General features: G+C 30.9%; 1 protein-coding gene across 3 annotated transcripts in view; it reads right to left on the bottom strand.

Annotated features, from left to right (window-relative positions):
• Positions 1-22,901, bottom strand: part of LOC145333697 (uncharacterized) — a 31,615-nt gene extending 8,714 nt beyond the window's left edge. The window contains exons 1-23 of one of the 3 annotated variants that reach the window (XM_080178906.1): positions 22,775-22,901; positions 22,188-22,261; positions 21,678-21,759; positions 21,016-21,116; positions 20,061-20,121; positions 19,320-19,409; positions 18,778-18,793; positions 18,479-18,504; positions 18,101-18,134; positions 16,280-16,376; positions 14,761-14,872; positions 13,973-14,040; positions 13,601-13,671; positions 13,045-13,097; positions 11,083-11,166; positions 10,272-10,619; positions 9,760-9,838; positions 9,023-9,133; positions 7,922-8,011; positions 5,681-5,750; positions 5,197-5,271; positions 4,754-4,805; positions 4,026-4,180 (exon numbers count right to left, since the gene is read on the bottom strand). In XM_080178906.1, the coding sequence (XP_080035032.1) occupies positions 4,026-4,180; positions 4,754-4,805; positions 5,197-5,271; positions 5,681-5,750; positions 7,922-8,011; positions 9,023-9,133; positions 9,760-9,838; positions 10,272-10,619; positions 11,083-11,166; positions 13,045-13,097; positions 13,601-13,671; positions 13,973-14,040; positions 14,761-14,872; positions 16,280-16,376; positions 18,101-18,134; positions 18,479-18,504; positions 18,778-18,793; positions 19,320-19,409; positions 20,061-20,121; positions 21,016-21,116; positions 21,678-21,759; positions 22,188-22,261; positions 22,775-22,855 (2,030 nt within the window). In that variant the 5' untranslated portion in view covers positions 22,856-22,901. Of the gene's footprint in view, positions 1-4,025; positions 4,181-4,753; positions 4,806-5,196; positions 5,272-5,680; positions 5,751-7,921; positions 8,012-9,022; positions 9,134-9,759; positions 9,839-10,271; positions 10,620-11,082; positions 11,167-13,044; positions 13,098-13,600; positions 13,672-13,972; positions 14,041-14,760; positions 14,873-16,279; positions 16,377-18,100; positions 18,135-18,444; positions 18,505-18,717; positions 18,794-19,319; positions 19,410-20,060; positions 20,122-21,015; positions 21,117-21,677; positions 21,760-22,187; positions 22,262-22,774 lie in introns of all 3 variants that reach the window. The other 2 variants (XM_080178907.1, XM_080178905.1) reach the window with 2 other exon arrangements.
• Positions 22,902-23,406: the final 505 nt, after the last annotated feature.

The following is a 23,406-nucleotide window of genomic DNA, read 5'->3' as shown; positions in this document are numbered from 1 at the left end:
CAATGGATGATAAATCAATTTACTTAATTAATTAAATAAAAAGTCTCTAAAGTTGTTGAGCCCATTAATAAGAAATTGTTAAAATAAAACTGTGTAATAATCCAGGGAGGGAGTGAATATTGAGCTGTTTATTACACTGCACTGGTCCCCAAAGTTTTATAATAACGTTTTCTTATTCAGTGACTTAAAACTTTTATTGAATTTTATTGGTTTGTACATTAAAATGAGTGTCCTGTCCATTAACGATTCAATTCAACCACTAATTATAACTTACAAAAGGGATAATTTTATGTTTAATCAGTGAGGATTTACATCAACTTATCGGCAATTGTCTTATTCTTTAGATCCCTGTTAATAGTAAACGATTTAACCACCAATTATAACTTACAGAAGGGATAATTTTATGTTTAATCATTGAGGATTTACATCAACTTATCGGCAATTGTCATATCCCTTTAGATCCCTGTTAATAGTATATTTGGGGAATGAATAATAGAACATATGGGTTAGTGAGGGGATGAGTGATGACCAACATCAGAGCTAAAGAATTGTTGATTTTCGGATATTTTTATAATTATAAATATATGTTCAAAAGATATAAAGGATTATGAATTTTCTTAATATTCATATTACTTAATACCAAAAAATAAAATATTTCTTAATGTCAAAACTTTTTGTATTTAGATTTTAGTATTGGTCTTTAAAAGCAACAAATTGGGTCGAGTTGGGTCAATATTTAAAAGGATGGTTCGATTTTTAAAGCTATAAGTACCCTATCTTATTGACATAGAGTTACATAGAAAAGTTGTCGCCAAATTAAGTTGCTAACCTGTTTATTGGTCAGTTTATTCACCATAAAGAAGGAAAAGAGATAGGGTAAAGGGGAGAGGGGATAGATAATGTTTTAACCATCTACAACAATGATATTTTAAGAGGATACAAAATTATGGTTCAACTTCCAATTAATTCTATATTTATTCACGTGGATATTATCACAGGAGAAAATTTTTAGTTAGTTTAGGTTGCAATTTCCCTTCGAATTTATTTGGTGTACCATTTTTCCATTAGGATGGGAGGGAATAGGGTAAAGAATTGGGTGGGGAAGATCGTTATTTTAGCCCGCAAGAGAGTTCACTCTATTATAGAACATGAAATGTTTCGTGTAAGATCTAAGTAATAATAAATCCATTGTGGTGAATTCAAAATTAAAAAAAAAATTGAAAATTGACCCACTCTAATTGCCCTTGAATTGATTTCATAATTATCAGCTGTTTTAGTTTACCGACGAAAAGAATAAGTTGCCAACTTTCTATAGAGTTTGTACCACATAAATAGGAATGTGAAGAAAAAAAACATTACATTGGTTGAGACTAGCAGCTACGCCACTAGAGGCTTCTATGGACACTTTGGGTAATTAATCAAATAAAAATGTCTGACTCTAAGCCTGGGATTTTATTTTTGAAAAGGAAAAGATTTTTTTCTGATGGTTAGGGGGGAAATTTTTTTCTTTAGGCAATTTTTCTTAGGAGCTCAGACAAACATCCTGTTACTTTTATAAAAGGATTGCTAATTACATATAGTTATTGAAGAAAATTATCAGTAAAATATACAAAATATTTTAATTTGTTTTGAAATTATTACTTTTTTGGTCTTGGTCTAATATTTTATGTGTTGGCTAGAGAAAGATTGTAAAGACTACTTGTCTTTTTCTGTTATCCTGTTATTATTAGGTTTATTTCTCTGCAAAATTATGTTAATATTATTAATAATTTTATGAATAAAAACATAAACACTAAATGTCAAAAGATACAACCAAAAAAAATACTGAATTTTCTATTATTTCTTAAGATAATTTCATACTTCTGACTGGGGTTCCTATTAAAATGTACTTTATGAATTTCCACCTCTAAAGTACAAACAAACATTTCAGGTCAAAAGATACAACTCAAACTTATCCTACACATGTTGTTCTGATATCCCAATAAACATAAGGAAATATATGTGAGAAAAACCAAGATTTTGAGAGAATAAGGAAGGGGAAAAGGCAGAATTTATATATTCTCTATACCTCTATTTCAGTTATGATATCCCAATATAAATTAGGAAAATTATCTGAGAAAAAGGAAGAATTAGGGGAATTAAGGAAGAACTTCTTAGAAAAAGCTAGGTTATCTGAAAATAAGAGAGAATTAGTAAGGAAAAGGAAGAAGTTCTTAGAATAAGCTAGATTTTCTTAGAATAAGGAAGAATGTCTTAGAATAAGGTAGATTTTCTTAGAATAAGGAAGAATGTCTTATAATAAGGTAGATTTTCATAGAATTAGGAAGTATTTCTTAGAATAAGGTAGATCTTATTAGAATAAGAAAGAATTTCTTAGAATAAGAAAGAATGTCTTAGAATAAGGTAGAATTTCTTAGAATAAGGAAGAATGTCTTAGAATAAGGTAGATTTTCTTAGAATAAGGAAGAATGTCTTAGAATAAAGTAGATTTTCATAGAATTAGGAAGTATTTCTTAGAATAAGGTAGATCTTATTAGAATAAGGAAGAATTTCTTAGAATAAGGAAGAATGTCTTAGAATAAGGTAGATTTTCTTAGAATAAGGAAGAATGTCTTAGAATAAGGTAGATTCTCATAGAATTAGGAAGTATTTCTTAGAATAAGGAAGAATTTGAAGGAATAAGGTAGACTTTCTTAGAATAAGGAAGAATTTCCTAGAATAAGGTAGGTCTTCTTAGAATAAGGGAGAATTTGTTAGAATAAGGTAGATTATCATAGAATTAGGAAGTATTTCTTAGAATAAGGTAGATCTTATTAGAATAAGGAAGATTTTCTTAGAATAAGGAAGAATGTCTTAGAATAAGGTAGATTTTCATAGAATTAGGAAGTATTTCTTAGAATAAGGAAGAATTTGAGGGAATAAGGTAGATTTTCTTAGAATAAGGAAGAATTTCATTGAATAAGGTAGGTCTTCTTAGAATAAGGGAGAATTTGTCTAATTAAGGTAGAATTTCTGAGAATAAGTAAGAATTTGGGTAAATAAGGTAGATTTATTAAGCATAGTTGTAATAGTGAGGAAAAGGAAGAATTTCTAAGAATTAGGAAGAATTTGTAAGATGGTGGACAGAGGTCACCTTCCTTTAGTGAGAATTTGTAAGATAGTGGACAGAAATCACCTTCCTTACAGAGAATTTGTAAGAAAAAGGAAAGTAAATAGCCTTCCTATACCCAAGGAATGGAATTTCTGTCCTTTTTAGGAATGACTTCATTTTCTTCATATGATCCAGAATTTCTATGTTTTTTGTTGTATATATTTTATATGTCAGACTCAGAAGCATTTTGTATACTTAAAGGAAGACTGCAAAAAAAATACACCGCACTAACTGCTGAAAGACTGCTACAAGTAGACCCAATGCCTTCAATAGTAAAAAAGTTATAGGCATTTTAAAAAATTAAAATGAAATTTTAGGTAGATGAAAATTTTAAAAATTATCTAGTTCTATTTTAAATAACTTTTTTTATTATTGGAGCATTTAGTCTACTTGTTGCAGTCTTTCAGCAGTTATAAAGGGGTATTTCTTGAAGGCTTACTTTAAATGTTCTTTATTTCTGTCTACTATATGGTATTTTCAAATAGTATCATTGCCGACCTAAAATCCTTTTGCTGTAATAAAGGATATCCTATTTAACTGAAACTTTTTAAATATATAAGTTTTGACTTAGTGACTATATGAAACTTTAAAAAATGGTAATTAATGACTTAATGACAACAAATACAGAAAGTAAAAATTTGTTGTAAAAAGTAAAAATCATCCTGTTTGAAATGGACGATTGGACTTTCTTGAAACGTTTATAGAGTTGCTACGCTTCTTAAAACGTGCCTAACTATTATTGGAATCATCGTTCAAAATTTGAAAACGATAGGATGATTCTAACATGTCGAAATTAGGAAAAGAGCTAAAAATAAAACATAATCATGCAAGACTAGCCATTTATTTCCATCTAAATTAAATCAAAATCATTCCTGGTTTATTGTCAGAAGAGGGTGAAATAATTTTGTCTCTAACTTGATGTAGGGCCGTGCCAAATCTTTCATAGCTGCCCCCACTTTGAAACACAATTTTCAAGCTTGCTACTTTCCCAGGCAGAGGGCGTGTCCGCGATCTGTTTATATCTCGAACCTAGTAATAGTTATTTATCGCATCGTATTATATACAGCTTTCTGCGAATATTAAAATGAAAGATAATAAGATTAAAACAAGTTTTGTTAGCTCCGAGGGGCTTAAGGCCTGGGTTGACAAAACTGGTATTAATTTTATGATTTGTATTTTAATATTCGTGAAAAATTGTCTGTTATACGATGGATGGTTTTTCGGTATGGTTGAGAACCGGTTCTAATCCAGCGGATATTAATCTGGTTAGAAGCCATACTTGAAAAATATGAACAATTATGTTCATTAGTAGCGTATCAACAACAAGGAAACAATAATTTAGAAAAATAAAACAAATATGAAATCAAATATTTTGTTTATGATTTGCCAGACCTAACTCTGAATAATTCAAATGGTGATTTTAGGCTATTTTTCGGGAAAACAGTTATTTTTTTATGATAGAAATATTTCAGCTAGAATGTTTACAGTGAAACTGTGTGGAGACTGCATTGGCAACAGACCTATAGACCGTCATACATTAAAAAATATTTATGACAACCAATACTTGTTATAAAGTAGATTCGCTACTAAAACTAAATATACCTTTCTATTTCCTTTGTTCAACATTTTGTTTATATCAGGTTGGGATTCATCACTAAAATAAGAAAAACTTAAATAAAAACAGGACAATTTTGTCATATTATCAAAGAAGTAACCAATTACTGACCAAAATTAGCATAAATCCTAATCTTTTAGTTGGATCTTAATTAATGTTTTTGCAATTTTCCTCGCCCCCCTCCCCTAGTTTTGAAATGAATTTAAATTCGAGAGATTGGAGAATATTATATTTTTTTCTATAAATTAATCGTATTAGTCTGTTAGGTTAGGTAGCCTCAAAGAATAAAGACACTATAGATTAGATTAGGATTAGATCTCTGTAGGATTAAATCTTTTGTATTTTATATGACTAGGTATTTTGAAGATTATTCAAACAAACAGCCTTCTTATGCAATACATCTAAAAATTTGTTTTGGTAGTTTTCCTACCTGGTTGGTCTTTTTGGAGATACAACATTGTCTACAACAATAGCTGGCAGATTTATTGGTGGCACTTCTTTTTCACTAAAATGGTTAGATAAAGTTTATAGTAGTAGGTTTCTAGTTAAAGAGCCTATTGTTAGGTTCATTAGGTCTTTGAAATCAGCTAATTTCGTCAGAAATATAAACTTATCCAAGTCGCTACAAAAGAACAGAAAGCAATTTGCTAGCATACGAAATGGACATTACCCATGTGTAGGGCCAGGTAGTTGTCTAGATTATACATTTATAATCTATATCTCACTAACTAAATTCACTGAATAAAAATCCAGGGATGGTTTTATGCTATTTTTTTCTACAGTCTCCCTCTCTGAAGATCCTCGATGCTGGACATCAGCTGATTATTAAGTTTAAAAAGTAATATAAATAATATACAAGAACACGTAGCTTGAAGGGCACACACACATACACACTAAACATCTAATTAAAGTACCTTAGTTGAGTGATTGGGTTTTCATCTTTTTGGGAAGATTCTTCAGAAGAATTTGAACTACTTGTTTCATCTTAAAAAATAAATAGGATCAATTTAAAAAGCCTTAAGCAATAAAAAAGGCTTTTAGACTTTAAACTCCAAAAAAATAACAGAAATGATATTTTAACCCATTAGTGACGAACCGGCTTTTAATGCCCGGTTCCAGAAAATGCCAAAATAAACCGGTTTTCAGTTTCTTGATTGCATCATGCTCGCTTGAGCCTACCCTTTACTGCGCTGTTTTTCAATTCCCCCCAGAGAGAAGCGTTTCTATCTATTAGGTCGGCCACAATCTTTCATCGAAAATGGGTGAACCAAAAAAAACAAGGTGATTTAAAATACCCCTCCTAACTTTTTTGTTTATGAAGTAAAGTTAGTGATTTTTTTCGTGAAATTTAAAGTTTATTGGCAACTACATTCATTTGTGAATTCGTTTTATTCAAATTATTATTTTTTATATGATTTTTTTATCGTTTTTTTACGTTCTATATAGGCCCGGTTCGGCGTGAGTAAAAATACCCGAAAGTTTTATTGCCCGGTTCGGCACTAATGGGTTAACTTTTCAACCATTAGATATATTAGATATTTTTTATCATTTATTATTCTCTTCAAATGTAAAAATTTCTTTATTTCCCAATGATAAATATCATTGATAAATAGATAAATAAAAGGATCAATAGATAGATAGATAGACTGATATATAGGGATAAGACAATGGCCGATAAATTTATGTAGATTCCCAATGATAATCAACAATTGTTAGATAGATAAACAAAAGGATGGATGGATAGATAGATAGACTGATATATAGGGATAAGACAATGGCCGATAAATTTATGTAGATTCCCAATGATAATCAACAATTGTTAGATAGATAAATAAAAGGATGGATGGACAGATAGATAGATATATCTTGGTTTAGACTTTATTACATAAATATTTTTAAGGTGTGGGGAGGGGGGGCGGGATATGTTTTTTTCTCTCTCAAAAAAACAATACTATTTTATATTTTGATTATCTTGTCATAGCCCTACAGGATGGGGGCATAACACACGAAAATTCAATTATTATTACTTGTAAATATGATGGTTTTAGGCCATTTCCATTATCTTGTCATCGCCTTCAGGATGGGGGCGTAACTAACCAGTATTCTATGTAAATTTGATGGTTTCAGGCCATTTTGCTTATCTTGACATTTCCCCACAGGATGGGGGCGTAACTAACCAGTATTCTATGCAAATTTGATGGTTTTAGGCCATTTTTGTTATCTTGATATTACTGTATTATTCTATTCTTTTGTTTGTGATATTTTTTAAATACTTTAGGCCAAAGATATGTAATAAGTCTTTTCTAGTCTTTCCTTTATCAATAAAAATTATATTTTTTTATATATTTGTCAATTACTGATACTACTAGAATAGTTGCTACTCTATAATTCACTTTGGACGTTCAAAAATTACATTATCAATATCCCTCCCATTATTATCAATACAAATATTAGCAAAAGTTTTAAAACTTCTTCGAAATGGGCTTTTTTAACCGAAAACGGCGGCACCTATAGCCAAAATCTTAAATGTGATATAAATTGTTTTGTATGTTAGTTGTAGCTCTATCAATTACATGAGGTTGTGTAGTTTTCAATTACGGATCGTATCAAAGTTCTAAAAAGTGTTCATCTCACTTTGGGCGTTCAGAAATTACATTTTTAACTTTTCGCGCCAAAAAACCGGGTATTTAGGTCGCAAACGGGCTTTAATGCCGGGGGAAAGCACCAAAAAGGGCCAAAAACGGTTATTAATGCCGAAAGGTTTTTTTACTCGCGCCGAACCGGGTTTTATTGCAACTTTCCTGTGCACGCCACTAGAGCAAAACAAAAAAATACGAATTCCGTTTTGACCATTATAAAGCTTCCCTGAGATTTTCAGCTCGATCGGTCCATAAAAGTGGCGCTCGGCACTAATGGGTTAATTATGTGTCTGACAGGCGGACAGATTTGCTTCTGGGGCCATACAAAAAAATTTAGTATGAATTTATTTTATTTATTGTTGGAAAATTTAGAGCTATTTTTGTTTCATAATAATCCCTTTAAATCATTTCATTTAATTCAGAATAATAATTTTTACAAATTGCACATATTTCCTTTTATATAGGTACTTTAGCAATATGAAACACAGTTTAAAATAAATCAGACTATTCTATTACCTTCAGGTTCGCTTTCGCTATCCTCCTCTATAATTATATCACCAATGTACATCTCTTCATAACTGTCCATGGACGTACTACCCCGAGTACCTAAAATATTTACCGTTTCTGTTAAACACCACGTAATTAGTTGTTTTAAAACAAATTATTTAGGACAAGCGGCCTCGCCCCTATAGGCACTTTAAAGTTGAGTTCACCCGCTTCTTTCCAGCTTCTACCAACAATGAAATCAATTCGGAAAAAATCACGAAACCTATACGTGTTTTTTAGCTGTCGTTGGGGGGCAACACATTGTAAAATTGACGACCTCTCCATTTGCCCCCCAAATATTATTTTAGATTTATTTTGCTTGTTGGTAATACCTTATTTCTGGCTTCTTTACATTTCAATTTCCAAAAGGAAAAAATAATTTTCTAGGGTACCCTCCATCAAAATAATTATAAACCTTCACTGAGCATATAAGAAGCTTTGCTGTAAAAATAATTATATCGGTTCGGCTATTTGTGAGATCTTAAGGTACACACAAACAGGCAAACAGACATATTGTTACTTTTATAAAAGCTGTTTGTTCAATATCAAAAGCTTTATAATTGTTAATGTTTCGTATCAGGGTCGGTCCATCCGTAAGTCAGTCCAATCATACGTCACCCCGTCCGTAACGATTAGCTCTTGGTTAATTTGTATATGTTAAAATTGCCCTAACGATTTTAAAACTTCGAATGATGCTTCCTATAACTGGTAGGTAAGATATAGAAAACTTAGCAACTCTATAATCGTTACCAGAAATTCCTTACATGCATCTAAAACATGCTGATTTTAAACATTTAGGAAAACAATTTTTTCTATGATATGATTATTCTTTTAATCTGATTTTTGGAATAATGATTCTTAGGATAATAAGTTGCAATGTTATAAGATAGGCATATTTATAATAAAATCCTAAAAACAAAAGAATGTCTTTTTACTGTAACCTGTATTTACACAATTTTGCAACAAATTTATGTACAATTTCGTCAAGACTTAATTCGTTTTTTTCTTCCTTATGTCATTGAGCTTCAGTTTTATGGATGTTATTCATCCTTGTTAACTTTATAAACTAACCTTCTGAAGAAGCACTGGATTGAAAGCCACTGCTACCATCTTCACTATCTCTGCCAGTGCCAGACTCAGTAGTATCACCAATAGTAAGTCCATTATCAACTGTATTATTTTCTAAACATGGGTTTTCATAAATGTAAAAAGATGTAAAATATGTAAGGGTTTAGGAATAGGACAATAGATGACAAATCAGACTTCCTCCCAATTATAATAAACAATTGGTAATTCATTCTGTTTTGATTGAAACCATTCCCCCCAAAAAATTAAAGCTAACTAAGGCAATACATAGTTTATGAAATTTGAGAAGAACTTTTGTTTGGTTTCCCTAGCATCTATTCCTACACACAAATCCCTCCCCCTCTATTTAAAAAAAAAAGAAAAGTGGGCGTGTAGTTTCTCGTTTTCTGTTTATTACTTTAGGTGAGGTTAAGTTCAAATATTAGAGCCCCTGGAGGGGTTGGGTATTGGAAAAAATGCCAATCCCTCCATTTTCCATTTGTTTAAAAAAATTAGTAGGACCCCCCCATTGCTCAACGGGAACTTTGTGTCTAAAGCACCAAAAGATTGTCTATACTATAAAAAAAATTTTCATAATTTAAAATATTTTTTTCTCTCGAATTAATTGAGTTATTGCACACAGTTAAACATACAAAAATAATATAATTTATATTAAATAAACAGGATTTTTACTTTTTAAAATCAAAACAAATGTTTTGTACAGTGTACATATTTCAATTTACCTTGTACGTTATTTTCATCCATAAACTCGTCCAAAACTTCTTCAGATATCACAGAAGAGTTTTCAGAATCATAATTGTCCTAAATAAAAAAAATATTTTTTGGGGAATGTTTCTTTTTAACCAAAATAAAAAAAAATAGGTGGAGGGGTCAAGTTTAACCCACCATCACTTCAAGTACCCCTAGAGGCCTCTAGAGACGTAGCTGCTAGTATCCTATTATATAAAGAAGTAAGCGTTTTTTGTCTGTCCTGAAGGATCTCTCTAACCGCTGAACCGATATTGTTCTCCTTTACAGTGAAGCTACTTACAGGTCCTGGGAAGGTTTAAAACTATTTTAAGAAGGGTGTCTTCACCCCCCTTCCCCCAAAAAATATATTTAAACTCTTTTGAAACTCAAATTTAAAATGGGATGAGGTCGACTTTTCCCCCTCCTACCTTAAGTGCCCCTAGAGGCTTCTAGGGGTGCGTAGTATGTATATAAATTAATAAGCAGCTACTAAAAGTATGCTAACCTTTTCACCAATAAGGTCAGAAGTATCTTTATCGTTGATTTTAGTATCTTCAAAATTTTCTATAAAATTATGAAATTCGTTATCATCATCAACAGAAGATTCTTCAGATTTGTCCATTTCATTTGTTTCTTCTTGATCACTTTTAGTGTTATCTTCAGGTAGACCACCAGCATGGATGATATCAGCTTTGTAGGTGGAGTCACTGTCTTCTAGTGGTTCAGGAAGGTCAGTATTAGATGTATCCACCGTTTCAGTTTTATCTTTGGGTATACCATTGGCGTTGTTGTCATCTTCAACAGTTTCTGGAATATCTTTGGGAGGTTCATTGTCTTCAAAACTATCTTCTCGCTTAAAATAATCAACATAAATTTTGACAAATTTTTAAAAAATTTTGGCTGCCAAATGATTTTCAGTTTTTTTGCACCAACCCGTGCTCAACTTTATTTGGAGGAATAAAGCACAAGTCGCATACCATTATTAAAAGTCGTAAATATAAATGCAACTGCCTCGACTATGACTGCAGAAGCTACATTTCCACCCCCCAACCCCCCCCCCTCCAAAACACCCTAAAAAATTACATGAGCATAACAATGGAAAGCTGCTCTCTATTTGTTATTTTTAGTTTTATATGAAGTTAAAAATAGGATGTCGTGGAAAGGACTATAACCTAAAAAATTTTTATTGATGTTTCATAAAGATTTTGAATATTTAGTTATAACAAAAATGTTTGAAACAAAATTTATAAAAATAGAGGGGAATCCATCACAGCTATAAATAGATTAATTTTAAACAAACAAAATTCTAAAAATACCTTAGTGATATGATTTGAGTCATTTGTGTTATCTTTAGGACTGTCAATACTTTCCAGTGACTCATCAGACACCTTTGCACTATCCTGAGAAAAAAATATAAATTTATGTCTGGGATGCCGGGATATCCACTGATACAGGGATCTAAAGGGATAAGAGAATGACCGATAAATTTATGTACAATTACATCCCCAATGATGATACACAAAATTACCCTTCTGTATATACAGTTAGTTGTTAAAACAATTGGGCACTTAACTTAATGAACAAACCACTCAAACATAATAAAAGTCCTCAAAGTTGTCAAGTCAACGAATAAGAGAACACAAATATAAATCTTTAGGAACAAGTGTAATAAATAGCCAAGTGTCTTTCCTCCTTTATATTAACTTTTATTTATAATAAAATAGTTTTTAGCTTAAATAAAATTTCAAAGAGATACATAAAGTGTGTTACCTTTTTTTATGTTTTATTATTATTTGGCCACAACTTGGTAAAAAATGCTCACAAATCAGACCTTTTTCTACCAAAAATACTCAAATGGTTCCTTTACAAGCCCAAGCAATCAAATTTAAGATATCTTTATATTTCAAGAAAAATTTATGAAAATACTAAAAAACAGCAAATTTGGGTGTTACCTTTTAAATATATGCACAGATACCATAAAATCAACAGATAAAATACTTATTTTTACTTTTCTGTCATTTTTAAAGTTTGATTCTGTTAAATTGGCTATTCTTGAAGGGATTTATGCATTGAAATATACTGAAACATAATATTGGGCAGAAATTAATGTATTTCAAAGAAAGAAAATTTTGAAAATAAGAAATTCGACCTCTATCACTTCAGAGGACAGCTGCCAACCTCCAGTTGACAGAATGTAGTTAAATACTTGTTAGCAATAATAATTAGCCCAAAAAGAAAAACAAAAAGTTTTTTAATATGGTAAAAAAATGATAATCTAAATCTTAATTTTGGGGATGATGATCTTAAAGACGCTCTTACTGGTGGTGATGATGACCCAGATGTTATCCAAGTACATGAGCGTTATGACAACTCATCTATTGAACTATGGTCCAATTTTTGTATTTGTAGCAGCCTCCAACTAAAAGTTGTAACAAAAAATATAACCATCTTTTAAAAACTACTATATTTACCTTATGAATTGGAGAATTTAAAAACCATTATGGTATGTTTTGGGATTTCTCTTGATTGGAGAATGCTACAAATACAAAAATCGGACCATGGTTTAATAGATAAGTTGTCATAATGCTCATGTATTTGGATACCATCTGGGTCATCATCACCAACAGCAAGAGCGTCTTTAAGATCATCATCCCCAAAATTAAGATTTAGATTATCATTTTTTTACCATATGAAAAAACTTTTTGTTTTACTTTTTGGGCTAATTATTATTGCTAACAAGAATTTAACTACATCCTGTCAACTGGAGGTTGGCAGCTGTCCTCTGAAGTGATAGAGGTCGAATTTCTTATTTTCAAAATTTTCTCTCTTTGAAATACATTAATTTCTGTCCAATATTATGCTTCAGTATAATCAATGCACAAATCCCTTCAAGAATAGCCAATTTAACAGAATCAAACTTTAAAAATGACATAAAAGTAAAAATAAGTATTTTTTCTGTTGATTTTATGGTATCTGTGCATATAAAAGGTAACACCCAAATTTGTCGTTTTTTAGTATTTTCATAAATGTTTCTTGAAATATAAAGATATCTTAAATCTGATTGATTGGGCTTGTAAAGGAACCATTTGAGTATCTTTGGTCGAAAAAGGTCTGATTTGTGAGCATTTTTTACCAAGTTGTGGCCAAATAATAATAAAACATAAAAAAAGGTAACACACTTTATAGCATCTAAAAAAACCATATATTTTTCCTTCTTATTTTGACTTTAAAATTAAAGGAAATGTTATTCAGTTGCCATATCTCTCCCTTTAAAATACCTGTAACAAGTCAATGGAAGATTGCCGCCTAATTTGTTGTTCATTCACATGACCTGAAAAGAAATCAATGTATCTAGAATACCTGGATATATAGTGACTGGAAAATTTTTTCGTCAATTTAGTTTGCTAAAAAATAGTTCTCTCATTTATTGTTCAGTTCATTCATCCAGTAGTGGTGGGGGGTAAATGGTGGAAAACGTTAATTTAGCCAGCTGAGAGTATCACTTTATTACAGTACATGAAAATCTAATTCCACATCCAAGTAATAATATATCGGTTTTGTAAATCTCTATTTTTCACAGGTCTAACTCAAAAGTGGCTCTCTCAATTTAAGCATGTTAAAATTATAAAAAAAAGTTTGTAAGACAAAACAAAATTGTAAATTATGATTTTCTTATTTAGGTTCAATATGGTTTGTAAAATCTTATTTTTCTCCTTTTCTCTCGGAGTCTTTGTGATGATTGTGTTAAATCTTAAACTCAATTTGAAGAAGGGGGTATAAAACAAGTCATTTCTATTTATTTTATCAAAATTTATTATTAAATCAAAGTCTAACCTTTCCATGCTCCTAAGGTCTGTACAACTACCCGTAACTTTTTCAACTTCTTTCTAGCTGTTATGTAATTCCTAAAATATCATGAGTTTAAAGGGGACTATCCACGAACAAGAGCAAGTGATTCTAAGTGCCTTCCAGCATTGATCCATAGTATCTTTTAATGAATATACTAGGTTTATGTTTAATATTTGCTTTATCAACTAAAAAGTTAGGTTTTAGGAAGGCGCTTAGAATCACTTGCTCTTGTCCGTGGATAGTCCCCTTTTATCTTGTTTTTCTGATGACCAGAAAAATCAAACCTTAGATAAATAATCTTTCTGTAATTAACCCAAATTGATAGAAAAAATGTTTAATTATTCCAAGATTTGTTACCTTAAACTTTTAGTCCTTATCAGTCCACTTTTTGAGGTAATATCTTGCAACCAAACATGTTCCAGGCACTAAATTATATTGTATTAGTAAGATTTTACACTACGATAAAAAGTAAAATTATTTCTGTCTGTCTTTCTCATCATTCATTATGATCCTACTAACTGATAAACCTATTAGTATGTTCTTGTCTGTCTGTCTTTCTCTTCATTCATTATGATCCTACTAACTGGTAAACCTATTAGTATGTTCTTTTTAGGGAATATATCTACTGGTCATTTGTTTCAAATTTTTTTCCTGGTGGGGGAGATTTTATACCCTCTTCTTACAAAATTGCCAAACCCCACTACAAATAAATGATATTGTTGATGCCGTAAATGTAAGAAGCAATGTGGATTGAAGCTGTGAGTAAATTATAAATCACATAAATATTTCAAATCAAATAAAATCATTTGATTAGTATTAAAAATAGTACAATATATTTGCAGTAACGAGGGACAGTAACCCATAAAAAATGGTATCTATCTGAAGATAAGTGCAGCCTGGTCTGTGGAGAAAATCTCAAACTCCCAATGTTTACAGACTAAATTTTATTTAAGACAAGACAGTGAATATTTTTTTTAAAGTCATGATAAACATCAGAAGAAAAATAGTGCCTTTTGGAAATAAAAATTGCACAGCTCGCAAAGGTTGATTTCAAGAAAAAAAAACATGTTATCAAAGTTATGAAACATTAAAAAGCATTCCCACTTCCATGAAAGATACCAAATGTTAAAGAACTGAATAATTACCTCTTGAGCAGATAATCTATGCTCTGGTCTCTTTTGTAGCAGGGATTCAATAAAATTAATAGCGTAACTGGATGCATTGTCAAAACTCTCATCATCAAAATCATATTCAACTCTAGAATATAGAATAAAGGTAAAACAAATTGCTTACATATGATACAAAGAAGGTGTATCAACTTTTTTTTTTTATGGCTAGCCGGTTCTTTTAGTAAGTAGTAGATGTAAAATTTTTCATAGAATTCAGATATGCAATCGGTTTTTTTTGTAGACCTCTTATTTTTTAAGTAATTTAAGTTTTTTAAAAAAATAATTAAGTCGGTTTTAAGGTACTAAAACGCAACAAAATAAAAGAAGAAAATGGCCAGTAAGAACAAAAATAGTAAGATCTTTAATTTGACACCTTACTTTTAAAATTCTGTTGAGTAATTATTGAAAAAATCTATTTTTTTAACCTCGGTTTAATAAAAACTTTAGACCTAAATATTTTCTCAAACAGACATAAAAAACATGGGTTCATATATACCTTTAGAATCAGAAAAATATTACGAATCCATTGTAAGCAAAATTGAAAAAAAGTAAAAAAATAAAAAAATATAAAAATGGCCAATTGTATTTTTTGTTCTGGCAACACTATCGTCTTCCCTTTTTTACCCCCTCTTTACCCCCTCTATACCCCCTTCCCATTTTTATACCCAATTCAAAAGTTAAGACGTTGCCTGTACAATATAATATGATATTTTCATATAATTCCTTTTATTGTAGTTTATATACTATATTGTAAACTTTTTTTTTCAATTTTGCTTACAATGGATTCGTAATATTTTTCTGATTCTAAAGGTATATATGAACCCATATTTTTTTACTTGTGAAATGATAAAATTGAGTTCAAAGTTTTTATTCTCGTGGGTTTAAAAAAATCGATTTTTTCAATAATTACCTGACAGAATTGAAAAAGTAAGGTGTCAAATTAAAGATCTTACTATTTTTGTTCATAATGGCCATTTTCTTTCTTTTTTTTGTTGCATTTTAGTACCTTAAAATCGACTTAATTTTTTTTTTTTAAAAACTTAAATTACTTAAAAATAAGAGGTCTACAAAAAAACCGATTGCATATCTGAATTCTATGAAAAAATTTACATCTACTACTTACTAAAAGGACCGGCTAGCTATAAAAAAAAAGTTGATACAACTTCTTTGTAAATATTTCTAACATAACTTTTAGTTTTTGTAAGACCCCAAAACGAGTCACGATTGTTGAGCATCATTGAAATGGATTAATTAAATAGATTACTGATTCTTTAACATCAAAAATAAAAAAAGAACAATATTTTTTGTCAAAACTTTGTTAGGTAGTACTCTTGTAAGCAAAATTCAATTGAGAATTTTTGTGATGGACGTTATTGTATGTTTATTATTCATGTTAGGAGACAAAAAGATGATTACTAAAAATGAGATTACCCCTAATTTTATGTCAAAATTTGGTGAGCTAAAATTGTTAGAAGCAAAATTTTAAGGTACTCACTTTGTAATATTACTGAAGATTTGATATTCATGATCAGACCCAAAGGGAAAAACTCCAGATATTAGGAGATACGTCATCACTCCTACAGACCACATATCTAAATACATCCTATTATATAAAGTAGTAAACTTTTTTTTGTCTGTAGTGAAGCCGCTGAACCGAAATGTTTCTCCTTTACAATAAAGCTTCTTATAGGTCCTGATAAGGTTTTAGGCTATTTAATTTTATTAGAATAAGCCTGGGTATGGTTTAATGCTATTTTTATTCCCTTCCATATCCCTTCGACTATAGAGCTCCTAGAGGCTGAGGGTTGCATCTGCTGGTTGATAATAAATGCATACTATAACTATAACACCATATGGGTAGAGCCTCCTGCAGTGCTAGTATAATAATATATTGTTACATTTATTGTTACACCAGTGAAACTCGGACCGGGCAAAAATAACGATACCCCCTTTACCCATACCCCCTTCCTCCTACTAGATGAACAAACTGACCAATTAATGAGTTCCATGTTAGCAACATTATTGATTTATTAGGCAGGGAGAGAACAATAGCATTTTGAATAAATCTTTCACTCAATCAGTACGAAATTCTAAACGCTTAGCTAATGTTTAACAGATATTTTGCTTCTAAGAAAAATAAATTCCTTATATACACTATTATCATTCTTTTAATTTATGGAATGAACATACTTGAAATATGAGAAAGAAAATCTTAGGACAAATGAAAAAGTAAATTTGCTCGGAAATGAGCATGATTATTGGTATGTTAATATTCTATCTGGCCATATTACTATTTATATACTTATAAGTTTTTATCTAGTGTTAGTTCAGGGAGGTAGGGGACATTAGGCTGTTTATTACACAAGTCCCCAATTTTTTGTAAAAAGTTTTTTATGCATTAGCTGGACAAAATTAGGAACTTTTAATGAGTTTTTATTGGTTGGTTTTTAAAGTTGAGTTTCGAAACGTTTTAACCACTAATTGTTATCTACAGAAGGGGTAATTTTGTTTATCATCATTGGTAATGCACATAAAATTATCTGCCATTGTCTTATCTTTATTGTCTCTTAGTCTAAAACTCTCTAGCCAAAGATATCTAAAATGGCAGAATGGAATAATTATATTATAATTGCTTTGTTTGAAAACAGTATCAAACAACTAATAAGTCAAAATATATTTTTGTAGACAAGTTTTTTTTCTTTAAAAGTAAAAAGTTGGCATAACCTTATGATGCAAAATAGAAGTTAGGAAAATCCATCTACTTAAAACATATTGAATTTTATTTGTTCCAAAAAAAAAGTAAAATCTTTAATCGTGTTGTAAATTAAATTTTATTATCAATATTTTATTTTTATTGTTTTATCAAAGTATAAATATGCTATAAAACAAGAATTATTTTCATCCTAGTAGCTATGACATTAGAATGAAAAAATATGAATAACAATTTCTTGTAAATATAAAAAAATCCAGCAGTCTGATTGATCTCAGACTTTCATAGAAATTTATACCAAATGTATAAAGTTAATAACAGGGGCGTTTTTTTATGTTCAGATTACCCTGACCCAGACACCATTCCCCCCCCCCATAAAAAAATATACCTCTAGTAACAATATGGCACAACATTTTATGCACATATTTGTCAGGTGTTAGCAAGTAGCTACGCTTTTAAAACTGCCATACCTGTTTAAAATGGACAGGTTCATAGTTGATAACCTCTGGAGCCACATAATCTGGAGTACCTTGCATACCTGTTTTAAAATGGACAGGTTCATAGTTGATAACCTCTGGAGCCACATAATCTGGAGTACTTGCATACCTGTTTTAAAATGAACAGGTTCATAGTTGATAACCTCTGAAGCCACATAATCTGGAGTACCTTGCATACCTGTTTTAAAATGAACAGGTTCATAGTTGATAACCTCTGGAGCCACATAATCTGGAGTACTTGCATACCTGTTTTAAAATGGACAGGTTCATAGTTGATAATCTCTGGAGCCACATAATCTGGAGTACCTTGCATACCAGTTTTAAAATGGACAGGTTCATAGTTGATAACCTCTGGAGCCTCATAATCTGGAGTACCTTGCATACCTGTTTTAAAATGGACAGGTTCATAGTTGATAACTTCTGGGGCCACATAATCTGGAGTACCTTGCATACCTGTTTTAAAATGGACAGGTTCATAGTTGATAACCTCTGGAGCCACATAATCTGGAGTACCTTGCATACCTGTTTTAAAATGGACAGGTTCATAGTTGATAACTTCTGGGGTCACATAATCTGGAGTACTTGCATACCTGTTTTAAAATGGACAGGTTCATAGTTGATAACCTCTGGAGCCACATAATCTGGAGTACTTGCATACCTGTTTTAAAATGGACAGGTTCATAGTTGATAACCTCTGGAGCTACATAATCTGGAGTACTTGCATACCTGTTTTAAAATGGACAGGTTCATAGTTGATAACTTCTGGGGCAACATAATCTGGAGTACCTTGCATCACATTCACCTGCAAAAATTAAAATATCAGAACACGGCAGATGGAAATAGCAGAACAGGGCAGATATACATTTGTACATGTAATCAGTGATTCTTCATATTACATATTAAAAATGCCGCGCTGTGATTGGCTGAAATTCGGCGCACCCCGATCTAAATCATCATTAAAATGATTTAAAGATCCAGCCCAGATAAATACATAGAATAATAATAGGTCAACATGAAGGACAAATATTTATTATTTTTATATAAAAGAAAGATGATGTCTTTCTATCTATGTTTGTTTGTCTTTCTGTTTTGGATTTTGCTAACCAAATTAACTAAATTTTAGGAAGGACAACATCAACTTCCTAAGGGAAATGGCCCCCTAAAAGTTTACCTTCCCCTTCAACAAATTTACTTTTTACTTTTTCTTTCAAACTATAATATAATGTGGTGGGGATGGTGGGGGGGGGGAGTGTCGACTCCACACCTCTAGTTGCCCCAGAGGCTACTAGGGGCGTTATCGCTTGTTAAGAAAAAGGAAATCATCTCACCTCTTGATTATCATGCAAAATTGTAGCAAGTCCAAAATCAATTATTTTGATTTGATTTGAGTTTTCACAGGTAAGCACCACATTCTCAGGCTAGAAAAAATCAGGATGACAATACAGTTGTAAGAAATAATTACTAAAATTCAACATATAAATTTTTGAAAACTTGGATCTTTATTTCAAAAAAAAGGTAGATTTTAACTTTACAAAAATGTTTAATAATATTGAATCAAAAGAAGGCATTATAAGTTTCCTGGAGACCTAGAGCATCAATATCTATACTAGGATTCAAAGAAAAAATTGTCTTAAGACACATGATTGTTGACTTAAATGTTATAGGACAGTTTTGTAATTTAAGAATTTTGTTTAAGTCATAAACATATGTATTATTGTTCTAATCTTTCTATGAAAGTAACAAAGCTGGGTTGCCTGGAGACTTGTGGCCGCTGGGAAATTAATATTCTACTGATTAACTCCCCAAATAAATTAGGGTAATAGATCAAACAAAAAATACGGATCATGGAAAGAAAACAAAGTAGCGAGTTTCATCGTACTTTCACAGTAGCTTTTCTCCTATTTGTAGCCAATTTCCTAACCGTTCGAGCTAATCATTAACATTTCCCAACCTAACTAAAAATAACCTATCAAAAGCTAATGTGAAACTACGACGCGACCCGCTATTTCGCTTTCTTTCCATAATCTAAAAATCTTTATTTGCGCAACTAAATCTATAATATTTATTACCTTCATATCGAGATGGACAATTTTGTTTTCATGTAGGTACCCCAACCCACTACAAATCTGTCTAAAAATAAGATGAATTATAAATAAATTACAAAAAAATGCATTGTAAAAATAGTAATAAAAAGGAGTTTTTTTATATATTAATTTGTTAAATATATAAAAAAAAAATTTCATCAATCTACAGTTTATTTGATTTTTTTTCTTGAATATAAACCAATAGATATTTACATAATTGTAACCTATCCCTGTCAACATTACCTGACATAATTGTAACATTATCCTCTCCTTGTCAACATTACCTGACATAATTTTAACATTATCCTATCCCTGTCAGCATTAATTGACATAATTGTAACATTATCCTCTCCCTGTCAACATTACCTGACATAATTGTAACATTATCCTCTCACTGTCAGCATTAATTGACATAATTGTAACATTATTCTCTCCTTGTCAACATTACCTGACATAATTGTAACATTATTCTCTCCTTGTCAACATTACCTGACATAATTGTAACATTATCCTCTTCTTGTCAACATTACCTGACATAATTGTAACATTATCAAATCTCTGTCAACATTACCTGACATAATTGCAACGTTATCCTCTCCTTGTCAACATTACCTGACATATTAGTAACGTTATCCTATTCCTGTCAACATTACCTGATATAATTGCAACATTATCCTCTCCATGTCAACATTACCTAACATAATTGCAACATTATCCTATCCCTGTCTACATTACTTGACATAATTGCAACACTATCCTCTCCCTGTCAACATTATCTGACAAAATTGCAACATTATCCTCTACTTGTCAACATAATCTGACATAATTGCAACGTTATCCTCTCCTTGTCAACATTACCTGACATATTAGTAACATTATCCTCTCCCTTTCAACATTACCTGACATAATTGAAACATTATCCTATCCCTGTCAGCATTACCTGACATAATTGCAACATTGTGCCTCTGGAATAGTTTCCTCATCACAAACCCTGTCAAATAATTCCCCTCCCTCCAGATATTCTGTAACTATCAGGGTGCTCTGAAAAATATCACTATATAAATAAAAGGATGTCTATCTGTCTGTGTATATCTCTGTAACTTAACATCCCACCAACCGCTGGTTTGACATGGTTCTCCTTTAAATTAAAGCTTCTTATAGGCTCAAGAAAGGTCAATAACTATTTTTGGGTAAAGTACCTCCAACCTTCCAAGAAGAGTAAATAAACTCCCCCACCCCAATGTTTTCCTATTTCCTTTTATAACAAAATTAATAAATGGATGGTCGCCTCCCCCCACTCTCTTTATGTAAAGTGGCTCTCGAGGCCTCAGCGAACGTATCCGCTATTCATTAAATACAGATTTATAACATACATGAAAGCGATAAAAGCAAACAATAAGATTGAAGTTTGGAAAAAATTCTAGATTTATATGGATGTTATAAATAAGATACTAATAACTTTATTCCTTATGATTAAAAGAATCCCTATCTAAAAAATGTAGCTGTCAAAACTAAGGTAAATACATGAGTTTTATGCCTTATCGTTAAAGGAAGCCCTATTTAAAATTGAAACTTTCAAAAACTACAAAACTGAGTTTTTACCTTTCTATCATAGAAGTCAGCTATGAATTCTAATATATGTGGGTTTTTCAAGCGTTTTAGTATATCTATCTCGCGTTTGGCACTAAAGAAAAAAAATCTTCGTTTACTAATGTTCTAAAAAAAATTACTTATTGAGCCCTCTATAAGAAATGGACAAAGAATTAATCTTCTTTTGCACTTTGATAATTTGGGGTTAAAGAATCGTAGATTAATTTAATTAAATTAATTATCAATATTAACCCCCCCCCCTTCCCCTCAAATACTTACAGCTACTAAAGCAAATTTAAAATTTAACATTAAAAATTTTAAGAAAAAAACATTTGAGGGGGGTTCATTTGTTTCTTTTTATTTAGACGGTGCAGGAACCCTCCCTCAAAATAGTTATAACCATTCCTTGACCTATGAGAAGCTACATGGCCGGTAAAGAAGAACCATATCGTTTTAGCGATTACAAGATCCTTTTTACACACAGACACACCGAGATCCTTTTATATAAGGATATGTATTTACCATTGCTTGGCATCAAACTTTATGGTTCTCATTTGTTTGACTGCAACCACCCTATTTCTAGCTCTTTCTGTAGCCTGTAATAGAATAGTTATTTATCGCATCGTATTATCCAAAGATATTAAAATAAAAAATTATAAGATTAAAACGAAGATTATTCAAATACCTCCACAGATTATGACGTCATACATTGGTCAATTACAGTGTATACTGGCCTCTCATTGGCTATTCTATCGTATGACGTCATAATCTGTGGAAGGACTTTAATCATCTTCATTGAAACCAGAAAATGGTTCACAATATTAAATGTAGAAAATACGTGAACAGGTGACAAATTGTCGCCACAGATATTATCTATTGGTCAGTATATAAAGCATTTTATATAGGTAATTGTTTTATTTACTATGCAAAATTAAGATTAAATAAACGCGTTTCTCTTGAAACACCCTGTAGTAATAAAGATGGGATAAAGAGGGTGGATGGAGGGATCATTATTTTATTCATTTTATTAAGGTACATGAAAATCTGGTGTAAGATCCAAGTAATAATAAAACCATTTCAAAATTAAGATAATGGCAAAAACTCCTTACCTTAAAAACAGTCCCATAACTGCCCTTCCCCAATTCTTCTCCCTTTTCAAATGCAATCTCGAAATCAGCAATTGTAGACATTTTTATACAAATTTTATATTCAATACATTTTAAAATATAGTTTAGAATATCTGAAAATTATTTATGATAACTCATTTTGTTATTAATACATAATATATTTGCAAAACTACATTAAACACATCTATATTTCTTTATTTTAGATGCCTTAAGCTCTAAACAGCTGAAATTTCTCGTAAATAATTTCGCAGCAATTGAGCATCTATTAATAAATTTGAATTTTGTATAAATTATTTTTTTGTGCTCTCACTACAGGGATCTAAGGGGATAAGATAATAATTGATAAATTAATGTATATCATCAATGATGATACACAAAAAATGTAGAATAAAATAAGTGGCTGAAAAGTTTAGACACTCAATTTAATGAACAAACCAATTAATATTTAATAAAAAGTCCCCAAAGTTATTAAGCCAACGAATAAGAAAACGTTATTATAAAACTTTGGGGACCAGTGTAATAGACAGCCCATTGTCCCCTCCCTCCCTGGCCTCACTTCTTTTGGATGTTGTCATCCTTGTTTTGTTTTAAATGAGATTAAGTCATAACAATAT

Source organism: Acartia tonsa, chromosome 12 (assembly GCF_053477335.1).
Source record: "Acartia tonsa isolate MP-2025a chromosome 12, ASM5347733v1, whole genome shotgun sequence".
Lineage (NCBI taxonomy): Eukaryota > Metazoa > Arthropoda > Copepoda > Calanoida > Acartiidae > Acartia > Acartia tonsa.
Note: the sequence above shows the minus strand (reverse complement) of the source record. Positions and strands in the feature narration are given on the sequence as shown.